General features: G+C 44.9%; 1 protein-coding gene across 6 annotated transcripts in view; it reads right to left on the bottom strand.

The window, feature by feature from the left end:
• The window catches only part of TET1 (tet methylcytosine dioxygenase 1), a 66137-nt gene extending 52616 nt beyond the window's left edge, over positions 1 to 13521 (bottom strand). For 5 of the 6 annotated variants that reach the window (XM_065067948.1, XM_065067951.1, XM_065067952.1 and 2 more), the window contains exons 1-2: positions 13302 to 13521; positions 3156 to 5204 (exon numbers count right to left, since the gene is read on the bottom strand). In XM_065067948.1, the coding sequence (XP_064924020.1) occupies positions 3156 to 5081 (1926 nt within the window). In that variant the 5' untranslated portion in view covers positions 5082 to 5204; positions 13302 to 13521. Of the gene's footprint in view, positions 1 to 3155; positions 5205 to 12337; positions 12456 to 13301 lie in introns of those variants that run through there. The other variant, XM_065067949.1, reaches the window with a different exon arrangement.
• Positions 13522 to 16057: the final 2536 nt, after the last annotated feature.

Here is a 16057-nt window from a genome sequence, read left to right as displayed (position 1 = left end):
ACCCTCCAAGGCTGCTCTTTCAAAAATTTCAGTATGCAAAAAACTTTTTCCCCCCATATATTTTAGGATTTTTCTTTGCCAACTCTAAACCAAACAGCCATGGTGTGAATCACTCAGGAAGACAACATTGCATATAGCAATACTGCTACACGCAGGGGCTGGGAACTCAAGCCCACAACACTATCCAGACTTTGAAGATGTCACATTCCTGCAAAACCCATTACCTTCAGCAATGTGAAGTCTCACTGAAGGTTTATGTGGACATTATTTTTAAGTGGTATTTTTTAAGTCCAAAGTAGTTTTCAAAAATCTTTATCTGGATTGTGTGTGAATTAACGAAAGTAACAGTAACAGAGCTACTACCAGCTCCAAACATGCAACTGATACTCTCTGAGGGTTGAATGCTTGTGCATACATGGGCATATGTGTTGGAATATACACTTGGGTCTGTACTTACAGCTTCTGCCAGGCGGTACTTGCTGTAATTGTAAATCCACATATATTCTTAAGGAAAACCAACACGTCTTTTTTAAATAGCACACATGGACTACAAACGCCTGCACCAGCTATCCTACAACTATTTAACGTACATAAACCTCACTGACTTCATTGTCACTTTTGCATTGTTTACTTAGAATGAGAAGAGATAATTCCCATTAAAGCAAATCACCGATGTTTAAGCTGTGGTCATGCAGAGCATGTCTATCCCCTTACACCTTCCTCCCAGCGAATCACCTCCAAAAAACACATTCCACCAACATCAGAGAGATGCATGACTTGCAGAAAAAAAAAAAGCCCTAGGACAACCTCAATTATTACATTCACTTTCTATACCATGGACAGACCTACAGTTTTGTTTTTTCCCCAGCTGCCCTCTATTTGAAACACGTTACTGTCAGAGAAGTCCCAGCTGTTGCAGTCCCAGTTCTACCAGTTTGAGAAAACACAATGGGATGCTTCTGAGTGCTACAATCTTACCTAAAGGACAGCTGAACAGAGCAAGTGTTTCTCATCCCCCAACATCTGCCCCTGTATCTCAACATCTTTTAAGATCTCTCCTCACATATCTACCTTGCAGAAATACTTTCATCTCTTATTTTCTCATGGCAGAGTTTTGAGAGGTTACAAATGAGGAAAAGCTTCCTTTTAGAAATATCTGAAAAGGCATCAAGTTTCATTCAAATACCATTTTATAAGAAAATACCTTACATGTTCTTAAATGTCAGGAATATTTCATTTCCTCCAAGCAGCACTCTAAACTTTATATGAAATTTAACAAGAAATGGAGGCCTCTGGTGCAGTTCTACATGCATTGTACAAAATGGGACCAGTTTAATAAAATAAAAGCAAAGAAAAAAAAAGCCACCAAAGAAAATAATAAAAACAAGTAATCTCTCGTAAAGAAAGAAAAAGGAGCGCCCAAAGAGGACAAAGGTGAAGGGGCAAAGCTAATCTGCAAAGAGAAGGCCAGCCTGAGCAGCGAGAACAGAAGTATGTTTAGCCTGGAGAACAAAGGTTGACAGAAAAGCTGGAGTGGTTCCTTTCACCAACCCTGCCAAACCCTGTTTTAGAACACGGCTTTTAGATCACTTCCTACCTCAACTCCACTGATTCACTCCCATGAGCTTCTTCAATCCCACTGACTAAATATACAAAAGGACATAATGTCACTACTCTCTTGCTCTATGAAGTCAGGATCGACCTCTATCAGCCCTACTGTTTTAATACATACCTTAACTCACATTATAGCTGTCCCTCCCCTCACTTTTTTTTTTTAAGAGCATTTCAGAGCAGCTGAGACACAAAGAGGTTTCTGAATGAACTCAGAGCCAGGCTGTTTAAACCTACTTCCCTAACCATTACAACTTCAAATATACTTCCCCCACAAAGGGGAATATATCATATCCCCTCACTGCTACAGGACTTTTCTTTCTGCTTGCCTGCCTTAAAAAGAGCATAGACTTCTCTGCAAACCCTGGTAAGCACAGGGCAGAGCAGTGACAACAGGAGGCCTCCTGAGATCTCCACAGCAGACAGGAATTTCTACCTGCTGTAAGAGCACACCATTTTAATGAAACTGCTCTGGAGAAGCATTTTGCAGGTGCATTCTCCCCAGCATGAGCTGTTCCACTCAGAGTACACACAAGTGCAGAGACCTGAACCTCAGTTTCCCACATCCCAAGGCAAACGTCCCAGCAACTTAACTACCGAGACAGCATCTCTCCCTCTCCATGGCTCAGGTGCTGTAGGATCATACAAAGCAGATTTCCAGCAGGACACAGCAGCGCAGAGGCTAACTCTGCAGCTCAGAGGGCAGACAATTCAGTTGGGATGTGGGAAATCTACGTTCAACTCCCTACTTACCTGATTTAAAGCCTGATCTTGAAACTGAAATCTCTCAGAAGGTCAGTGCTGTTATCACAGGGGCATACAGACTGTCTTTTCCCCTCCTCTTTGTTCCAAAAGTAATGACCTGGGTTATAAAAGCCTGATGGATCAGAAAAATGAGTAAGAAACACAGAAAAAGAAAGTAAAGTATGTATGGGGCATGTGGTAAAAGACAAAAGGGGACAGGCAGGAGAAGTGAAATGAGAGAAACAGAACAGACAATTAGAAAGGCAGGGAGATGAGAAAGGGGAATATGCAGCTACAGTCTGGTCTGGAAGCTCTTAAATTTATTTCCACCAAATCTGTCATCACAAGCAAATTATTTTAACTAAATTGAGGAGCAAATAGCCTGCCTGCCTTTGCTTTTCAAGTATTTTGAAATACAGACACTCACCCTAATAATTCAGTCTCCTAAGACTGCCCTCCTTCTCCTCCCTCCCCACATTTTGTACTTCAATCTTTCTCATCTCTTCATGCCCTCAATTAACTCATTGTTTTGGCCAATATACCAATATCTAGAACACAGAGTTAAAGCCATTACTTACCTCTGATTTTATGCATTTACACAGCAGGAACAAGAATAACTCCAGCTCACTTTACTCTACACCTCTACAGATGACAAGGGAGAGTTACTACACAACCTGTTAGCTCCAACACTAACCCTGCACTCCCTAAAGCTGCAGTGTGACCAGCATTTCCCTTGGCAGAATTTCAACATGTACCTCAAGCCTCAAAAGAGTGACTTAATTTCAACTTCTTTGGCTTACCTCAAAAGGCAGCATGATTGGCGGTGGTGGCTTTTTCAGTTCTTCACATTTTCTCTTCTTACATATCCGGTGACTCGTTTTGCGTTTCCTGCAACAGCTGCATTCTTCACAATTTGTTTTCCGCAGACAGGGCTCACAGACTCCACAGCGCCTTCGCTTCTTTTTCTCTAGCATCGGGAGCAAAGATGAATATGGAACAGGGTAATCACCAGCTGGGGTTTTAAGAGAGGATGGCCCTGAGGCCTCAACTGTTTCAGTGCTGCCGCTCACGTTGTCCTGAACCAAATTCAAGCTCACTCCAACACTTCCCAGCTGTGATGAATAATCATTGTGCTGCAGTCTTGAGTCAGCTGGCAAATCTGCATCTATGGCTTTTTCTGAGGCAAAAGCAGAGATTTCCGTGCTCAAAGGCAACTCCGAAACAAAAGCTTCAGAAAACTGTCCAGAGCTTTCACCAGAGACTTTATCAACTGTGTTTTTTTCCAAATCTGGAGATAAAGTGGGGACATAACCTGAACTCAAAATTAACGTCTCTGCATTGATACATCTAACAAGCTGTTCAATGTCCTCCACTTCAATATTGTTTAAAGAGGTATTGGAAGCTGGTTCACATACTGTAAATATGGTTTTAGAGTCAGATTCTGAATTCTCTCTTGTACAACTCAAATCCAAACTTGAGTCAAGTTCTTTGCAAATGGGTACAAAATCCACAACCAGTTTCATGTGGGATTCTGCAAGTGAGCTTGCACCTTCAGAATGCAAAAGTGAATTTGATTCAGTGACAGCTACAGAGCTGGAATTTGAAGCAATGTCTTTATTCTCAGACTCTGAATCCCAGCCTGCCTTCAAGCAGGACTCTGCAAATAAGCTTGCATCTTCTAATGAATGTTCTTGTGAGTTAAACTCAGAGGTAACTATGGGTGCAGAATTCGAGTCTTGTTCTTCACTAGGTAGCACCAGGTCCGACTCTCCTTCGATGTGGGATTTGGCAAGGGGGACCGACTCTTCTGACAGTACTGCTGAGCTGAGGTCTGAGGTATCAACAGAAATGGAGTCGGTTTCTTTATTGTTAGGCACCAGATCAAAGGGGGTCTCTGCACACACCTTAGAGTTCGATTCAGAGGTGATTACAGCACCAGAAGATGGAAGCACGAGGACAGCATCCTCAACAAATGTTTTAGCCGAACTACCCATATCGAGTTCACTGGGTGTCTGCTCGCAGGGCAGGTCTTCGTGCTCACATTTCACCTCCGACACTTCCGTATCGTCATCAGTTACCTGACTGCTTGGAATGGAGTAATTTGTTTCGGGTATTTCTACCTCTTTGTCTTGACTGGCACATGTGGCAGCAGACTCTTCTCCTACACTACATGGACCACCTCCTACAGGCAGAGGAGCCACCTCACTTTGTGCTGAATCTTGTTTCAAACCTCTTTCTCCCGCTTCAACATTTTTTTCTTCTACTACTGCCAGGGCTTCTTGTTCATGTTTTTCCTTCGTTTCTAGCTTTTTTTGTGCTGCAGCTTTCCTGGGCTTTGCAATTGTTGGAGTTTGGGACAATCTACGGGAGAACGATCTGTTACGGAGAGACATTGTGAAGCCATTGATGTTGAAACAATCCTGGCTATGAAAGAGGATACTGTCAGCTTTCTCCAAAGTCACCCACGATGCTCCAGACAAGGTTCTGGTGACACTGCTCCTGAGAAGTCTCCCTGAAGAGCTCATGATTGGTTTCTTTTCTTGCTGCTTTTTCTTAACATCTTTTTCTTGCACCGGCTTTTTGCCTTTTCCAGAACTAACAGCTTTTGTGGAAGTCTTTGTGGCTTTCTTTCTCACTTGGCTAGTTTTCTTTTTGCCCTGGTTAGTTTTCCTTTTGCCTAACTCTTCCTTTTTGACTGATCTGGAAGGCCTCGCGTGGTGAGCCATGTCTGTGGAGTAGTAGAAATGTTAAGAGGAGAGATGGAAAAAAATCATGAGCTCTTGAGAAAACTTTTCAACAGAAAACTGCACACTCCCATTGCTGCCCTCTGTGGTGATATACCATTAGCTCTGAAACAGAAAAAAATAAAATAGCATTAATATAATTCTCATTAATGAAGGGTACATATATATTAACCTGACCATTTTCAATATTTAAAAACCATACTATTAGAATTATAAATATTGGATGTTATGTTCAATTAACACAAAAGCTTTGAAAAAATATTAGTATATTCCAAAACTGAAAGCTTGACTAAATGCCTATAACATAAATGAAGAATAAAACTGACCTCAAATGACCAGGCAACATCAAATATTTACTCTTTTATGTCAATTCTAAGAAGTTTGAATTTTCTCAATCTTATTAAGAGATCATCAACTACCCTTTCTCTGGAGTAAGAGCGGCTAATGTTTACATCCATAGATTCACCACTGAACATAAAGCTGTGACTATGACTACATTCAGGAGAGATACAACAGAGCTGAGTTTCTCTGTTGTGTGTGTGCGCTCATACACCATCACTGAGGCATCTCTCCACCACAGTGCAATCCCAGGTAAAACAGGAGAAGCAACAAGCTCCATGAAGATGTCTGAGTCGTAGTGCCGCTCACGGGCGAACCGAACCAGGGAAGAATTGCCTTCCCCATGGTTATCTCCCAGGATAATGCTCCCACATGCTGTATTACAGCACAAGCCTTGGTTCTGTCCTGTCCAGCTAAATCAGATATATTGCACATGCAGTTGCCTTGACTTTGCCATTACGACCCTCAACAAAATGCCACACAGTTGTCCTAAACTTTTGTCCCCAAATATGACAATACAAAGTACATAGTTTTTAACTACATGCTGCTTTTAAGTATCCATGGAAGGCTTTATAAGCTTTATTTAGCTGCTTGAGTAGATCAGATAGGTAGGCAAGGGCATCCTACAAGAGGCTCTGCAGTCTCTGGCAAGAAGGTGACTTCCCTTCATCATTGCTCCTTTGAATTCCTTAAGCCCAAATAAAGTCACCTACAGGCCACCCGCACCTCATTGATGGGAAGAGGGAAAGAAAAGTAACAACAAGCAGCATGGCGATGATGTCTAAAATCCTGAGCCCTAAAGGGAGGTTCTCCAGGAGCATCCCAGGCCCACAAAAACACACCTACAGCAAGAGAGATGTAAAAAGCTTGCAACCACCCCTACCAGACAGCACCAGACTGCGCCAAGACCATTTCAGCCTGCAAAGGGGATGGCCTGGCATGGCCAACAGCCAGGACCAGCAGCTCCTGTGCTCCCCAAACCCGCACACTGGCAGCAACCTTGTTTCTGTCTCAGCCTTGAGCACAGGACCTCCACCACAGCCAACAGTAATTCCCCAGACTCTTTTCTAATAGCTTATTTAAATTATTTTGAAGCCTAGCTCTTGTTTATTCAGCAGTAGTAAGCTGACTGATACAGTGTACTGCAACATACAAACCAAGTGTCTTACCTAAATAAGTGATTATTCTGTATCGCATCTTCATGTTACACATCAGATGAACATTATTATTGAGAGCAGTTTTTCCACACACTCAAACACCATTTTAAAGCCAGCACTACTGTACGAGACAAGCCTAAACACACTTCTAAGGTCAGATCATAAAATAATGCCCACCAAACAAACAATAAACAAGCTACCAGCATTCCTACTTCATCACAGCAAAACATCCAACCTGGAGCCACTAAACAGACAAGCATAGCTGTTTATAATTGCAGGTAATGCTCCAAAGGCCACAGCAGAGCCCCAAACAGCTCCCACAGAAGCACTCTACAAAAGTTGGGTCATACACTGAAATGTCAGAGCCTACAGCCAGCAAACAACAAGAAGGGCCGGGCACCATGGGAATGTGTGAATCAGGAGGGGAACTGAGGAGAGAAAAGGTTTTTTTACTCTTTATCAGCCCTGAAACAGAAGCAGAATGGCAAGAGAAAACAGGAGATCTGGAATGGAAACAGAGACTGGATTTCTGAAGATACTGTGTATAACGCTCTGTTCATACTGCTTCTCTACATAAGCAGCTGCCACTGCTGCTGTAGAAGCTTGGGAAGCACGATCAAGAGTATCAATGAAAAGCTTCATTCAAAACTATCTTGTAATTTTTTTAAATTATCAATATAATTACATGATAATGTCTTTACCTGCATTTGGAAATTGCAACATGGTTGCTTCAGGACTGAAGAAGCAAGACCATTCTGTTTGGGTTTTTGTTTGTTTTTTTCTTTTTAGTACAGACAAATATACCTGTCTCACGAGAATGCAAAAAAGTATCAAAGCCAAAAGTGTTGGCTCTTTTAAGGGCCAAAATTAGAGGCTACGAACACCCAGCAGTTGAAGACTTCCCTTTCTCTTAGTAAACAAAGAATGCTGACATTCACAGGAAATCGACTGGCATTTAAATGTTGCATTGAAGAAAATGGCAAAGCCTGCTGGTATTTGACTTGCTCAGGTATGACAACACAGAGACACAAGGAGAACAGCAACAGCTTTATCCATTTTGTTTTGCTTTCATCACTGGAGTCAACCTGGGTTTTTCATCACAGATCTGGGCAACAGACTCCTAAATATTTTTTTAAGTAATAGTGGACTTTAATTTGATTTTTCTGGGACCCTGAGCACCTGACCACTGAGGTGACTATAAGCTCCTGGGAGAAATGCCTGTCAGGAAGAGAACTTTGCCTCCCCTACAGAAAGCACATAGTCTTGATGAATACTAGTCCACCAGAATCACCTTAACTACTAGAAAAAAACCAGCTAACATTATTTAAATAAAGTGCCTAAAAAACCTACATTACATTGGGTTTGCTTTGCTTACTCTTCTACCTTTAGGACCAAAATATTAGGTAACTACAAGCTTAGTACTTAGTTTTGTTTTCTGTAACACCAGTAAACACTTGACCTTCCCTTTTCCATTTAAAGCACTGACTGCTGATACCTGCAGCAGTTGCAAATCACCGCTCCTCACTTCTTAAGGACAAGCAATGGCTGTATCACGTTGGTCACATTTCAAAGCAAAAAACTAATTATATATCCAAAATAGCAGGACCAAACACAATTCTCATGGGGCAACATAATAACTTGTCTGTTTTCTATCATCCAGGAGAGAAACAAACTTTCTTCTGAAAACCAAATCAGGTGGGACCCACCACCCCCTCATTGAGAAGAGGGAACAGGCATCTCTATGAAGTAAAAGAGTTAATACGCACAGGAGGGTTTGCGGCGATCTGCCCTGGATAATAACAGCGCATCCCAAAGCTGTCTGTTACTTGAGCTGACTTATCTCTTCTAACTCATGTGCAAAGCTGAAAGCTGGTTTTAAGGCCAGCTGCTTGAGTTTTGTTTATTCAAAGTAATAAATCTGGAGCAATCCCATTTACTGCTATAATCCTCAACAAATACTGCTAAAAAGCTAATCAAGGGCTAAATCTTTTAGTCTCATCTGAGTCAAAATTCCAAACAATTATAATGAGAATTTTGCCTGCAAAGTAATAGGAGAATTTAACCCCATACTGCTGGAATGCCTCCAGGGGGGAAAAAAAAATAAATAAATTAAAAACCCAACAAAAACACATATACCATAAACACACATACCATAAACACACAACGACAACAAAACACAACCCCCCAAAACCCCTGCCTGTTTAATTTATCTTCCCTTTGCACAAGAGGATGATAAATAAAGCAAGTTTTCCCCTTTAGAGGTAGTGTCCATCAAAATTCTGTTCCATAACTTGATTCTTGTTGGAAGATGGAGGGAGGGAAAAGATTAAAAGACATGTTCTCATAAAATGGTGGCAGCTTTTTTATGGTACCATGAAAGAGAACAAGTGACCACTGAACAAACACAGCTGCATTTTGGGGAAAAAAGTGACACAGCTAGGACTAGTTAAACCTGGCTTCACTACAGTCAGATGTACTAATTAAATAAATTTTGCTTCAGTGTTCAGGTATCTGTGGGACTACAGTGGGTCCGTGGATTCCCTGATGGAGGGCACGGGAACAGAAATTAGCCTTGAAGATATTAAGGCCTACCCATGAGAAAGATGGGAGTAACAGAGTATCTGGAGATGTTAAGGATGTACCCTGAGAGAGAAGAGAGTAAAAGAGTAACATTTATGATAGCAAAAATAGCCAGTGAGACGTTACTGCCGTAACTTGTAACAAATAGTGAAGAGACACACGAATTGGTAAAACTGTATAAAAACGCACTTGTGGCAATAAATAGCACCTACTACTTTCATCCTGGAAGAACTTGGTCTATGTCATTTGTCCATCTCAGTCACGACAGGTATCTTTCAAAAAGTCACTTGAGATTGGCCCAGTGGGGAAACAAGAAACTTTCATAACATGCACTTAACAAGACCCAGGTCCCAAGCAATGAGGGCCACAACCGGACTTAGAAGTTGCCCACACAAGCTTAGATCTACAACTTTGAATTGAAAAGCACCTCATACTCTGGCAGCAAACGCTCTGGAGGAAGATGCAAGACACACCAGAGAAGACACATATTAGAAAATCTGACCTCTGCAAAAGCTTTTTCACGGTGCTTTCAGGATGATGTCATACCATCTGCGTATTCTTCCCAGCAGCACCAATGTCAATAATCTGTTGTTCGGTCTTGCCTAATTCCCTGTATCTACTGATTGGTCTGTACAACACTTTGTACATGAAAAGATGGGAAATGCATTAGGAAGAGGGAAATAGTTTTGACTTCTTTAATCCTTCAGTACCCATTTGGTTTTGGTTACAAAATAAAAATGAAACTTCTCATCTGCCTTCACAGTACCATGAGTTATTTCACACATGGTCCTGTAAAGAGGCCTCTCCCCCTTGCCAGGGCAGCTGGGGAGATTTCCCAAACGCCCTCCCCAGAGGGACACCCAAGGTCCTCTCTTGCTAAGCACCCCACAGCCCCTAGACCTCCCACAGCCCTGTTCCAAGTGATGTTTCTACAATCCCACATGCCATTCAAGAACAGTGTTTCCCATATTACTACGCATTAGTTTTCTGCTTTATTTTACAGGCTTATGCTTCTTTTAAGGCAACCGGGCGCTATTTTATTCAGATGTATTAAAAACTCACCAGCAGCATAACTGCAAATCTGGGGCACGCACTGCAGACCAGCAGCCCAGTTTCTCCCCAAGGCGTATGCTCAGAGCACAACCCTTTTCCCACTGACATCAATAATACAAGATGATGTTGAGCAGATCAACCATCAAGGCCTTCATCCTAAATTCTTGTCCTCGCTGGGCTCAGAAGGGTCAGTAAGTGTGGATAAGGTGGGACTGCCACCCCTCCCACCTCCCTCCCCTGCACAGAAGCTGAAGGCTGCTGTGAAATACACATTCTCCACAAATTCAGCCAGAGAGGTCCATGTTTAGCATCGTGCAATGTCATTACTTCATATACCTTGGAGCCTACACAGCGAGTGAAACAAAAAAATAACACAAAAAAAAAGCCTTCCTGGTTTAGGGAAAGCCCTATTAGAACAATAAAAAAAAAAGTATAACAAGGAACCTCACATGTTTAAACCACAAAACCAGATTAAGCCTCAGACAAACAACTGGCACCAGAAACCTATTGTGAAGACTCACACCATATGTGCAAGTGTTCTCCTGCAGCCCATGGAGGACCGTGGGCTTCTTTAACCTCTGCTCAGCACAACTCAACGCTGACTTAACAGGAGAATGCTAAAAAGTAAAGATACCACGTAATTTCTAAGGGTTCACCAAATGAAAGCCCATTCCACCAGAACACTCCAGGTACTTTTCAATACAAAAAAAAAAAAAAAAAAAGGGCAAGCAAAACAAAACCCAACAGCTAATAATCTGCCCCTCAAATTCTGCATTTATGCTGTTTCAAATACTGCATTTCTTTTTGATAATATTTGACTCCATTCTTCAGGGGGTTTGCCTTTTCTTAACAACAACAACAAAAAAAAGCAGCATGCTAACTGAATCACCTTATCTCAAACTCAATTAAAAGAAGGGGGAGGCAGAGGGAAGAACCTTCAGGCAAAGATTAAACCTGGAAAATTTCAGCCTGAAAGGTGTTTTGAAATTTAAGTAACTGAAAACAGAAAGCAGGATGGAAATGCTTAGACCAGCTTTAACAACCACAGGTAGCACACCAGCCATAATAAAAAAATATCAGTGGGGATTTTGAATTATTACACAGTGAAGACTTAGGTCTGATAGAAACCATAAATATCAGAAAGTCCCATGGTACATCTCACCTTGAGTTCTTCCCCAATTACCTACTTTGTACAACCCAGCCCACCCTTGTCTCCTCCAAGCACAACCAACCTCTCTTGTCCAGAAAGACTGAGCCTCATCCCCATCCCCAGAGCAGCCACCCCCCACCCTTGCGCTGCCTGAGAAAATGCTTCTGAAAAGCATAAACCAGATTTCTCCTCCTTTACAGCCAGGGTCACCCAGGTTACCTGCCCAATTTTGCCCAGACCAAGAATAAACACTACATTTTCTGGATTCAATCGCTACTCCTAATTCACGTTGACTGACATTAATTAAAACAAGGTGACTACTGCACAGAATAGCCTTCTGCCTCTCCACAAGAGAGCCTTAAAAGCAGTACTGAGCATAGCTGGAAAGAGCTATTCTTTAGAAGATTTTTTAATTACTGTTATCTTCACAGGTTTCCCCACTGGCTTTTAAATTTAAAGAGATACCTTTGCCATAAAAGTCTGCTTGGTCACATTTAAACATGTAACACTGCAAATGCATCTTTGCCTTTTTTTGCCATTACTGCATTAACACTTTTAGAAAGATAACTCCTTGGCCAAACCCAGGCTGGTGCAGCCACTCTGGCCAGCTTGTTTACAGAGGCCACCTCATTGCCCCACCCGGGGGATTGCACTGACATGGGTGGGCTCATGCCCTGCTCTAAGATGCCAACTCACATGCTCCCCTCTCCTCCTAACGGAGTAGCATCTCGCCACGCTGAGCTGCTGCTACACAGGCAATGTGGGCCACGACACTCTTTAAATATCCTTGGGGTGCAGGATAGGCTAGGCACTGGCACAACTCCTTTGACTACGGTTGCACCTGGTCCCTTTGCAAATCCAGCATGCTGCACTGCTCGCTTTTCGGGCATTAATAGCCATACCTTTGTCAGGTTAGCTGGTCCTGCCTCTCAGCAGGCCACCTCGTCCTTTTTCCTTACCCATCCCACTCGCTGAACCGCATCCTCCTCCCCTGGCTCCATGAGGAGCATGGCAGGGGCCATCCCCACCAGCACCAAACCTCCAATTGCGACAAGGCCGTCACCTCTTCTCCCCCAGCTCCCAGAGCAGCTTGATGGTCTCTCTGCATCCAGGAGCACCTCGGGGGTTGCAGCCCCACTGGGCTCTGGTTCCTTTAGTGCAGGCAGGGGGAAGGGCAGGGGAAGGGCAGGGGCAGGCAGGGCCCGCCTAGGGGGGAGGCAGCGGCTCCTCGTGGCCCGGCCCGGCACACACCCCCCCCCCAGCCCCAAGAGCCCTACCCCGGGCTGCAGACAATGGGCCAGCGGGGCTCGCAGCGCCCGCCCGGACGCACCCGGCTGCTCCCGCGGCAAAGCCGAGGAGCCGCCCCCGGGGACGCTCCCCCCGGCCCCGCACACCAGCGGCACCTCCGGAGGATGATGCTGCTGCACGGCCCTCGCTCGGCTGTTCTCATGGGGGGGTGGCTGCGGGGGGTTTTCGGCTGGCCGGGGGCCCGGGCTGCCGGGTAGGGTCCCTTTAATTGTTCGCTGCCCTCCGCGGAGGCTGCAGGCAGTTTCTCTCGCCTGGCGGGTTTTTCCAGGCAGGCTCTGGCTGCTGCAGCGCAAACACGCTCCAGCACCGCCAGGGAGACCGGACTTTTTCGCTCTTTCGGCCAACAAACTGCGTTTTGCATTTGAATAAACCCCAGCCTCCCCGCCTGCCTGCCTTCCTCCTCGTCCCGAAACGGCCTGACCCGCGGGGCGCCGAGCCCAGCCGCTGGGCTGCTCCTGCCTCCCCTCCACCCGGGCTCAACTTTGCAACGGGGAAGGGGGGGGGAACAGGGGGGGGAAAGGAGTGGGGGTCCGAAGCAGGGGGGGAAGAAGCGGGGGTCCGAAACAGAGGTCTCCCCCGCCCGCAGCAACCCCGGGACCCGTCCCACACACGTACCAGGGCTGCGGCGCGGCCAGCCCGCAGCTCACAGAAAGAGGCGACGCTGGCATGGCTTGGCGCTCCGCGCTCGGAGCCGGGCGAGGCGCGGTTCACGGCCCGGGCCCCCGCGGGCGGGCGGCTCCCATGGCGCGACGAGCCCAGGCGCGGGAGAGGCAGCCCCGGGCCGCGAAACGTGCTCTCGGCGGCGGCGGCGCGCCTGGCCCTGCCGGACCCTCCGAGAGGGAGCGGGGAGGGGGCGGCTCGGCGGGGCGCTCGCCGCACCGAGCCCTCCCGGCAGGCGGCAAAACGCGCCCTGGATCCCCGCGGCTGGAGCGGGATTCGCCGCCCCCCGCCGCCTCGCTTCACCGCACCTGGGCCCCCGCGGCGGCACCACCGGGACGGGCCCGGCGCGGCCTCGGGGAAGGCGAGGGTGGCGGCGGGCGGGGCCGCCTCGGTTGGCCCCCGAGAGCCGCAGCCGGCATGCCAGGCTGGTAACACCGGGAATCATTTAACAACAACGAAATAAATAAAATTATAATAAAAAGCAAATTATTCAGTTACTTGTGGGGGCTGCGGTTTGACGCTGCGTGCCTCCTGACCAGCCACGGAGGTGACACCCTCTGAAATCATCCCTTTTTTTTTAGGCAGGAAGAGGGAAATCCTGCTCAGTGGTGATGGGCAAAGGGTCAAGCCCCCTTCCCCTTACACGTGCCACCCTAAACACCAGCGTCCCCCCGGGCCCAGACATCCCACGAGTGGAGCCAACTGGGAGATGCTGTTTGAGAGGAAGAGCTGCTGAGCCGCCCCCTCCCTCCTGCAGGGAGGAAAAAAATAATAATGAGCCTTGCTGTCCCCATCCCCCACACCTCATCCATCAAGAACCCCTGATGATATTTGCTGTGCCTTCCCAGGGGCCAGAAGGTGCGCAAAATGCTATAACAAGAGGAAGAGTCAGTCAAGCCTTCTTACACAACTCATTATCACTGCAGCCTTTTGTCAGAGCAGAAAGCAGGCCACCAAACCCAGCATCCCTTCAGACTGTTTTCCATGTCAGAAATTGGATCTATGAAACAACATGCCCCAGCACCACTTTATTTTTTTTATAAAAAAAGCTTCGTTATTATTAAGTCTCTAGTTGTTGTATTATAAAGCACTTCAGATGTGAACCAACCCACTCAAATGTGAGACTGCAGAGGCTTTTCTGCTGCATCCAAGGAGCAGTACTGTCCACATCCATTGCTATGAAGATGCTTTAAATACCAGTGTTTTGCTAACTATTTTAATTGACATATGAGAAAGGAGAGGCAGAAGCATGGAATTGCACAGCTCATTGTTATTGTTAGTGGGTAGGTAGCCCATCACCAGTTTGTGCCTCCATCCTCATCCTCTTCCTCTTCTCTCCTCCCCTTCGTTTCCTTGCAGTGAAAAAGAAATTCAGTCTGGGAATCTCAGCCAAGGTCACAGACACATTTCAAACGCAGCAAGGTGAAACCAACAACACATACACCTGAATTTTGAACATTAGCCTGACCAGCTCTCAGTGGCAGCTAATTTTAGCCATGCCACGTGAGTTCTCTTTGGTAACCATAACACCTCCTCCTTGATCTGACAGTTCCCTGAAAAGACTGCTGCTACAAGATATTAAGACTTCTGTCATTCCCAAAACCTGCCCTGCTAAAAGAAGAGGTAAAACAAGCTATTTTTACAAGGCAAAACAGCAGATGATTTGAGAAGTAAAAGAACTATTGGTCTCACAAGTGCTACACACAGCAGAATTAATTAAAAGGAACCCAAACTCAATCAATAAAGCTCCATATAAGCTGAGTATGTTTCTTGGAAGATGTTAATATTAGGAAGCTGGAAGTTGCGGGCTTTAATAAAATGCGGAGCAAGAAATGAGTAACTTGGAGGAAAGCAACAAGCAAGGAGGCCTAAAGCTTGGTTTGAATAAGCAGGTTAACAGGAGCACCCCAACACCAACATGTACAACCACAGCTCCATTAAAAACATAATAAAGACTAGGAAACAAAGAAGAGTTAACAATTGCTCATTTTCACAGCCACAGAAATGTTTTCTCATTGCCTTGTTCAACACTAAAAAATATCCTAGGAAGCAAGTAGCACTTGGTGACAACCTCTCCTGGCAACTCTAAGACATTCAGCCTACCAAAATAAGCTAAATATAAATGGTTGGAGAAAGATCTCACAGTAATGACCGGCTGGGCAACAAATAATGGATGAAATCCTTTAACTAAAATGCAGTGAAACACATGAGGGGAAAACATAGCCTCTAAATTAGCTACTACTATTCAAAACAGAGATCTTGATACTGTAAGAGATGCCTCTGTAAAGCTGTTCTGTATTGCTCATGTGGAGTCTTAGGAACCATTACAAAATGAGCAAAAACAAGGACTGGAAACATCAGTACACCATCCTTATTTAGTCCACATCTATCATTTGCTTACATCTTGAATACAAAATGCAGTTACGGTCTCCTTAAAAGACAAAAGTAGAACCTAAAAAGCCACAGAGAAAAGTAATAAAGGTGACCAAAAGTAGAAGAAACAGCTAAAATACTTTCACTATTGAAAGAAGGCAATCCAGGTGAAATATTAACCAGGATACTATAAAAACAAGAGCAGCATAGAAAGGGTTATCAGAGAGTGATCATTCACTGTGAAAAATAAAGTATATGAAGTCAATTTATCAAATATTGATTAGAAGATAAGACAGCTATGTTTTCATGCTATGTGTTGCAAGCCATGGAACTCTGCT

Source organism: Columba livia, chromosome 6 (assembly GCF_036013475.1).
Source record: "Columba livia isolate bColLiv1 breed racing homer chromosome 6, bColLiv1.pat.W.v2, whole genome shotgun sequence".
Classification (NCBI taxonomy): domain Eukaryota; kingdom Metazoa; phylum Chordata; class Aves; order Columbiformes; family Columbidae; genus Columba; species Columba livia.
This window is presented reverse-complemented; position numbering and strand designations above follow the sequence as displayed.